The 9,867-nt window shown below is 30.7% G+C and overlaps 1 protein-coding gene across 1 annotated transcript; it reads left to right on the top strand.

Moving 5' to 3' along the window:
- The first annotated feature begins 2,285 nt into the window (after window positions 1-2,285).
- On the top strand, window positions 2,286-7,022 carry LOC111894393 (protein BASIC PENTACYSTEINE1). The gene is given in 4 exon segments (XM_023890466.3): window positions 2,286-2,388; window positions 2,706-2,871; window positions 6,182-6,298; window positions 6,300-7,022. Coding segments are annotated over 4 exon segments (1,008 nt in total). The 3' UTR covers window positions 6,922-7,022.
- Window positions 7,023-9,867: the final 2,845 nt, after the last annotated feature.

Below are 9,867 nucleotides of genomic sequence, written 5' to 3'. Positions count from 1 at the left end.
CCAAAAAATGGAAAATGAACCTAGTAGCAGTGTATTTTGGTTAAAGCAAAGTACATTGCTATTTAGGACATTTTACTCTTAAAAATGGAAAATAGACCTAATGGCAATGTAGTTAGTTTTTTGGAAAAAAAATCAAAAGAAATTACAAAACACAGGAAAAAATGTGTAAATGCAAAGTACATTGCTATTTACTGCATTTACCATCTAAATATGGAAAATGTACTAAATGGCAATGTTATTTGATTTTTGGTAAAAAAAAATCATAATAAAAATGCAAGGTACATTACTATTTCGTTGACCCACACACTTTAGGTACAGTTCTCAACTTTCCCCTCTCAGTAGACACACTTATCTAGGGTTATTATTAACAATGAGTATGAGGGCAATTACCTTTTTTCATTCACAAGAGATCGAGGGGAGTTCCATAAATACAAAATGTCTTAATAGACTAAGCAGGGAAATGATGTCTTTGTCCACTAAAATGCTGTTTTTTTACCCCACATCATCATACTTTCTGCATCCTCCACACAAATTTGGGCTTCAAAAGAGTCATCAGTCACACAAATTCCACAGATTCATCACAGATAAGTGTGTCTACTGAGAGGGGAAAGTTGAGAACTGTACCTAAAGTGTGTGGGTCAATGAAAATCTCAAAATAGATGGAGTTGGAATGTTGTTGCCGTATGTTAGATCATTTTTGTATAATCCAACTTATATTTTGGAATCTGAGAGATCAAAGAAAAGTAATTATTTTACTGAAGAGAATAAGAGGATGCAGACTATGAATCAACTATTAATATAAAAAAAATATTTATCATACCAAACCCATGATAAAAACTTACCAACCCACCACCCGGTATCCGATAAAATAGAACCCTAGGTTTGTACACAAGAGGAAGGGCAAAATCGGAAAGAACCATAACAGGTGAAATTATTGATTTCTAATGTGGTTACCTAAGTTCTAGTAACCTAAGATGGTTTAAAAATTATTATGGGGATTATAGATGATGGATAAATCATATATAAGTAAACAAACAAAAATGTGTACCTGTGGAAAAGAAGATGATGTAGCCTCCGTCTTTGTTCAGTCTGGTTCATAAAAACAAATCATCAATCTGTATTGATGGAAAAGAAGATGATGCACAATGAATAAGACTATAACATCACGAATGAGGATCAATTTAAGTAAATAAAGAAAAATCGGTACCGATGCAGGTGTCTACATCTGATATCCCCTACTACAGCTTTTGATTTCGCCACCACTACTACGTCCGGATCAAGTTATGTTACAGACCTGTAGTTGCAAACACATACACATAAACAGTTAAACATACAAGCATACACACACAATGTTAGAGGGATTTTCTAAAAGACGCTCCCATGATTTAAAGGAATCCTTGCTTAATACCCATGATATAAAAATCTGAAGTTGATAAAATGTTAAACCATTTATCTTTTTAACTACAACCACTTTTGACCAAAACCTGATTTAGAATAAATAAAATAAATAAAGCATTTTACTCTATCTTTATTGAACAAATATTTCATTGTGACATTTTGTCAAACAGTTGGAGGGTGTTTTTTTATCTAGATTCTAGCCGAAACTCTAAAAAAAACATTTAAAGAAGTAGAAGCGAGGCTTCATTTAATCGTGTTTGTGTGTGTATGAGTGCAGATAGAACAAAATCATACTGCTATGTAGATGTTGTACCTGAAATCAAGTGTTGCTGATGTTGTGTGGTTTTTCATCAAATTTCCTTTCGATTTTATCTGGTGCCATGACTTCAGATCGGGCACAAAGGGTGTAGACGGTAAATGATTAAATCGAAAAGGAATTCATAATCTATAAGGACCAAATAAAAAAGGATGACACAACGTACATGATAAAATTGAAAAGGTAATAGGCGATTCAGAAGACGTAGTCAGCTTCAAATGATGGAATTAGTTATTCTTGTAGATTCGGTTGCCTCCCCTTTTCTGTCGTCCCATGTTCCTTAAAATATTAGAAATGGAAAAAAGAAGGAAATCAACATGGACAGAAACATGAGAGAAAGAAGCAAGTGACTCTTTTACCTGGGTAAGATATGATGTCCAACAACAAAAAATCCTCTATCGTTTGCGTACCTGATTTCGTATCAACCAACGAATTTCATAAATATTTTTTAAGCACAGATCAACTTTAGTAAATATTAAGAACATCAAGAAAAATCGTCAAAAGAAAAAACCCGATAATCACCTGATATCAGGTTATTCATGTAGATGTAATCCAAAGGAAGTGAGGAGGAATGGATATACAGTTGTTTGAATCTGTATTACCTGATATTAAGCTATCAAAAATCGAGGCGGCGCTCGCCGGTGGTCATCATAGAGGAATCGAGAACCCCTGTGGTTCGTACGTTCATTTTTCCATTTATCAACCTCATCTTTGATCATAAATTGGGTCGTGGGGTCATCAAAATCTAATCAATCAACAGAACCATGATAAACTCTAGAATTTGCAAACCCATCAACCGAATCTCCGTTGATTCTCGCGACGAACAGTGACGATGGCTTCTTCATCGGAGACGGGGCAACCTAAATTCCTTCTTTATTTCCAATCAGAAGCCGCTAGGTTGAGAAGAACGTGCGACTTCTGTTAGCAGAGTCGACAAATTTAATGTGGAAAATAATGAGATAAAAAAAGCGAGGATGCGATGGTATATCAGGGGTGTCATTCTTTTTTCTGGTGGAGACAGTAGTGGAGCAGAGGGTAAATGGCGGACTCCGATGGTTGGTTGTCGGTACATCGCCTGAAGCGGTGGAGGTAGCTGGTAGAAGAAGGGAGGAGACTGGATTTGGGGAGGATAAAGTAAAATGTGAAACCATACTAATGTAATCGAGAGATAGGCGGCGAAGAACGGTGGACATCGAACCCAAAAGAAAGAGAGAAGAAGAACACGTGGACAACAAACGACAGGAAAGAAAGACACGTAGAAAATTTAAAACCAAGTCAGCAGTCTACGTTGACAAAAGGCTTAACATATAAAATAAAGGAATGACAAATAAACATAAGTACAGGGGGGATAAACAACAATTTAAAAGGAATGAATGAAATAGAGGACACGAAAAATAGAAGGGCCATATAAGCCAAAAGAGAATGCAGAATAATGTAGATAAGGGAAGAAAACTTTAATATATATATATATATATATATATATATATATATATATATATATATATATATATATATATATAATTATGTGTTTAGTGTGTACTAAACGGGTTAATTATAACAAAATATTAAACATAAAGGTTTAAACTGTAAATTTATTTGGAATTGAATTTGAAATTTAAAATTTGATAGTCATTATGGTAGGTTTAATTTATGGAAAGTAATTAATGATATATTGAAAATGAAAATTAAAATAATGACAAGTGTAAAATAAATATATTTCAAATTATGACAAAATGACATGTGGCTAATCTTATGAGAGAAGGACATATGGCAAAGTCATTTTCATTTATTAGAGTAGATCTGTAATATACATATATATATATATATATATATATATATATATAGAGAGAGAGAGAGAGAGAGTTAGGTTAAAATGTTTTCAGTATCTATTGTGTGCATGTATGATTGATTCTGTACCAATCATTTTAGTTATTTTAAGAAAGTAATTAATGCATATTAAATGTTGAAAATATAATTAATATCCATTATATCTTCAACATGTAATATGCATTAATTAGTTTCTTAAAATAACTAAAATGATTGGTCCAGAATCAATGGTACATGCACACAATAGATAGTGAAAACAAAATAACCTAACCATATAATATATATATATATATATATATATATATATATATATATATATATATATATATATATATATATATATGTAGGATCAAATGAGAACACCAAAAGGTTAAGAACGCGAGAACAAAGTATATGTATTTGCGATTCCATGTATTCATTTGTGGAGAAATGATAAATTTTTATGTCTTTAATTTCAATTTAAGAGAAAAAGCATATTAATGTTGATTGTGCATAAAAATTTATCATTTCTCCACAAATGAATACATGGAATCACAAATGAATATACTTGTTTTCGCGTTCCCAACCTTTTAGGTGTTCTCATTCGATCATTTCCCTATATATATATATATATATATATATATATATATATATATATATATATATATATATATATATATATATATATATATATATATATATATATATGAAGAATCATTTGAGAACCTATAGTTTTCCGAGAATCCGAGAACTAAAGGTGGAACGTTGGATTGAATTATTTAATGGCTTAGATTGATCATGACATTTTTGTAAATATAAATGGATGCAATGACATTTTAGGTTTTTATCAACATACCACGAGCGTAAATATGGAATTAAAAAAAATTAAACCAAAAATATATAAAAAAAATAAAAAAAACAATTCACAGTTAATGAAATATCCATAGTCGCTTTCTTTCTCTCTCTCTCTCTCTCTCTCTCTCATCTCCTATTTCTCTTGTTCTTCAGTGCTTCCTCCATTAACGTTCTCTCCATGCCTTTAACGAGCACCTCCCCCTGCCTTCCACCGATCACCCCTAGAGGTCAACGACCACCACCTACACCAGCTTACCACTATCTTCATCTTCAACCGCTACTACAATGACCTGATATCAACGCTCTCTCTCCATCGTTCCCCGAGAAACTTCACCATTTGGAATCATCTCTATCACCGATGAGTGAGATCTCTTCTTCCGTCCTTCTATCATCACATCGCCTCCAAAGTGTGTCGCCTCCTCGCTCAAGTTCTTCCTCGTCGTCTCTTTCTCGCCTTTAGATCTGGATCCACAATCGACCCATATTTCGTAGTCATTATCATCAATCGATATGGAATCCAAAATCTAGAGGTGAGCATAATAACCGAAAAATCGAACGAAAACCAAATTAACCAATATAACCATAATAACCAAACCGGTTTAAAATCCATTGGTTCGGTTTCTGATTTTTGTTAACCAATAACTAACGGTTCGGTTATGGTATTATAGGTTAACCGAACCACTAACTTTATATTTTAATATATAAAAATTATAGATTATATATATAAAATAATATAATCAAACTTATTTAAGACCTATTAAACTTTCAAAATATAATTCATTAATTATCACTTATTAGGAGACGAACGAGCAATCAAACCATCAGATGTTGATTATGTAGACACACAATCTTCCAATCGTGCATTGAGTTAGATTATAGATTAATGTTGTAATTCCTAATCGGCTAATTCTACAATTTGTAAACATTTCACAAATAGTTTAATCTTCACACTCATAATGCTAATCAGAGACTTCTCACACCGTTAATCCTAATCAAAAATTGTTTTGACTTTATAGACGTATTCGAATGATTTTTTGACTTTATAATCAAGAATTCTAGGTAAGTTAAGTTTTTGGTTATTTTTGACTTTGTGATATATTAGAATGTATTTTTTTTGAATTTTTTGGCTTTTTTTATTTACAGTCTTTGACTTAATCACATTGAATGTATATGAGTGATTGACTTTTTTTTATCCAGATAATCCATAATATGAATGTTTGCCTATTTTATTTTATAGTTTTTTATTTAATCGCATTGAACATGTATGAATGTTTGGTTTTATTTTATTGTTAATATCAATTATCAATATATGAAATTATTAATGTCAATTCTTTTTAATGTTTTATATTTTTATTGAATGTTTTTTATTTTGAATGTGAGTACATGTTATCTCACTCTGAGTATCAAATGTACATATTTTTTCTATTACTATAAGCTAGGTTACAAACATTGGTGTCGATGATTTTTTGTATTCTCTTTTCATTTTTTATGCCAATATACATTCTCCATTTATATTAATTTGAACATTGTGGTTAACCAATATTAACCATTAACCAAAACTGTTAACAGACAAAAACCATTAATCATAAACAATATTAACCATACCCAATGACTAGCAAAATACATTAACCAATCATAATGGTTATGGTTCGGTTTTGACCAATAACCGAACCAAACCGCCCCATACACACCCCTACCAAAATTCTCCAATGATCTAGGCTTAATTGTTGTTGATCATCAATAATTCATGCTTAATTGTTGTATGAATTGATTATGGTTTGCTTACAAATCTATTTTACCGTTGAGTTCTCTCCATCCTTATATCTCTTTTGCTGCACATCAACCTGTAAGTATTTATTTGCACTTGCATTTGATTTCCAATTTCTGTTTGAACCTACATCGATTTAATATCCATTATCGTCAATGGAAACCCTAGTTTCTCAATCATGCCCGATACTTCCACCTCCCAATCAATACACATGATGCCACCAGCTCCACCACTTGATTCCACAAAAGAACTCAGAATGAATCTTAAAGACCTCCAAGCACCACCTGGCGGTAGTGACACTGGTTGTGGTGGAGGTTCTGTAAAGAAAAGAGGAGTAGGAGACACAGTGAGTGCTACTCCAAAACAACCAAGAGCTAAGAAACCAAAGAAAGCAACTTCTATACCAAAAAAAACAAGGCATCAAAGGTCAAAATCAATCAAGAGGAATATGGATGTGGTGATAAACGGTCAAAATCAATTAAGAGGAATATGGATTCCAATACTTGTTTGTTCATGTACAGGGGTCCCACAACAATGTTACAGATGGGGTACAGGTGGGTGGCAATCAGCTTGTTGCACCACCACCATATCCATGTATCCACTACTAGTGAGCACAAAACGCAAGAGTGCTAGAATTGTAGGGAGGAAGATGAGTCAAGGGGCATTCAAGATAGTGTTGGAGAAACTTGGATCTGGAAGCTATAACTTTGCTAATGCAATTGACCTAAGGGCACATTGGGCAAAACATGGCACAAACAAGTTTGTCACTATCAGGTAAACTGAAAACTGAAACGCTTGTTTGGTTTTCTAACTTGTATATATATGTTTGTGGCCCTTTGCAGAGGTTAAAATGGTAATTTGTACGTCTGTTAATCCATGAATTTTTGGGTCATGAATCACGATACCTAGTTTTTCGGAGCAATTAGACAGTTGAGGTTTTACCATAACATTGTTTCAAATTATACTAAAAAAATGCCAGTTTCTTGGCTCTTATTAATGGTAGAATTTATGGTTCTTTTATGCTCTCACTTGTTATTGCAGCTTTTTTAACAATTATTGTGTCAATTCTCACCACAATTTACTTAATGCAGAATCTTCTCATGGGAATGCAGGTATTGCAGGTATGGGGAAGTTTAATTACAAGCGACATTCATGTTTATTTGTTGAATGGCTTGATTGATTCACTATATCCATGTAATATAATGTAGCAAATCCAGATTTAGAATTGTGGAAAAATAAAATATTATAAATACTTTGACGTTACTTTTATTATATTTATTTAATTGAGAAAAATAGTATAATTTAAAGTATCAAAATAATATAATTAATTTCTTTAAGCTTTTATTACTTACGAGTATTTATTTAAAAATTATTGTGAGACATCATATTTTGACATATGAAAAAGTCCAAAATACCCCTATTTCACTTGAGCCTTTGATTTGACTAATTGGTAATTCAAACACACAAAAGAACCCACCACTTACACCGCTTTGGAGACACCCTCCACCTTGTCTTATAATACAAGAGTTTGATATTAGTGTGAAATATCATTGTCTAGAGGCATGACCAAGGCGACCTCATGTAGACATAGTTTATTAAGAAAAAATAAAATGGTTTATTTCCGGATCCTGTACAACAATATCCATCAAGCTTTTGACAATAATTACCAAACTAGGTGTGTTATCTTTCCTGATCAACAAGGTTTCTTAGTATGTCTTTTATCATATTATTTCTTCTATTTTAATAAAACAAATATATCTGTAAATTGAAATAATGTTTAATTTTGGTTTATTGGCGGGATCCATTGAAGGAAGGTAGGTGTGCATCATCTTGATGAACAAAAAAGTAGTAAAAATTCACATTTAAATGCCATAGAGAGATGATGTCAATGGTTTATAATTCGCCTGCTGAACAGGTACTCTACTTTTAACAAAATGATATGATTCTTTTTTTTTTAAATTATCCGATATAGATACATTAGTGCTTGTGTTCAAATTTCAAAACCTTTTTGCAAATTTTGTAGGTTGATATTTTTGTTGTTACAGATGGAAGCAGAATAATGGGTCTTGGTGATCTAGGAGTCCAAGGTATTGGAATTGCAATTGGGAAGTTGGATTTATATGTTGCTGCAGGTGGAATAAATCCTCAGAGAGTAATGTTTGCACATTATCCATCTATATATATATATATATATATATATATATATATATATATATATATATATATATATATATATATATATAGGGCTAAGTTTTTTGTTTCTTACATCTATTGTGTGCTAGAATGCACCAATAGGAATTCAGAAAATTAAATAATTATTTAATTAAATAAATATAGATATTAAATGATTTCCATAATTATATGTATATTAAATGATATCTATAATTAAAATTCTTTTTTATGGAAACTAATTAAATCCGTCATTAATGACAACAATAACATTCTTTCAGAATGAATTCGCATCTAGGTTTTTATATATGAGTTCGTATTTTATTTCATGACTTACTTACTTAAAATACAATAAAGTTGCATGAAATATGAAGAACGAGAGTGTATTCTACTAGAATACACTCTCATTCTGCTGAAATACACTCTTGTTCTTCTAGATATGAATTCATTCTGAAAGAATATTATTGTTGATATTAATGACGAATTTAATTAGTTTCCATAAAAATGAGTTATAAGTATGAATAGCATTTAATATACGTATAATTAATACTAAATTCCTATTGGTGCATTTTAGCATACAATAGATGTGAAAAACATTTGAATCTACCTCTCTCTCTCTCTCTCTCTCTCTCTATATATATATATATATATATATATATATATATATATATATATATATATATATAGATAGATATATATATAATTTCTAAAATTTCTCACTTGCAAACATATATCTTTTTCTTTTTTTTTCATTGTAATAGGTTCTTCCTATCATGATTGATGTTGGAACCAACAATGACAACCTTCTAGAAAATCCCTTGTGTAACTTTTTCTCTTTTCTTCTTGATTTTTTTTCGAACCTTATTAAGTAAATTACATGTGATTCACATGTAAATCACATATGAATCACATGTGATACACATGTAATTCACATATGAATCACATGTTATTCACATATGAATCACATGTAAATCATATATGAATTTGATGTGATTCACATGTTATTCACATATGAATCACATGTAATTCATATATAAATTAGATTTGATTCACATGTAATTCACATATGAATTACATGTGATTCACATGTAAATCACATGTAATTCACATATTAATCACATGTAAATTACAAGTGAATTACATATCAATTACATGTGATTCACATGTAAATCACATATGACTTATGTCTATATGCACACATGCATTTTGTGTAAGTGTTCTTCGTTAATTATTTTTTAAAATTTCCTTATGAATTTCACATTTAAATCTTAAAAGATACAATCACAAGTGAATATCACATTATATAATCACATGTAACTCTTACATGATATATACATGTGCGTGTTCTTGCATTAATCAATTTTTTTTTCCTATAGATTTTGAAGAATTTTTGGAAAATATTGAAGAGGTGAAAAATGATAAATTGAAGAAAATATGGAAATCTTGATATGAATAAATGATAACACTGTGAATCTTTGTATTTTTTATATTTTATTTTGTATCGAATAAAATACTTGTATTATGTTTATAGATTGATTAAAAAAAATGAGATTTT

Source organism: Lactuca sativa, chromosome 4, assembly GCF_002870075.4.
Source record: "Lactuca sativa cultivar Salinas chromosome 4, Lsat_Salinas_v11, whole genome shotgun sequence".
Lineage (NCBI taxonomy): Eukaryota > Viridiplantae > Streptophyta > Magnoliopsida > Asterales > Asteraceae > Lactuca > Lactuca sativa.
Note: the sequence above shows the minus strand (reverse complement) of the source record. Positions and strands in the feature narration are given on the sequence as shown.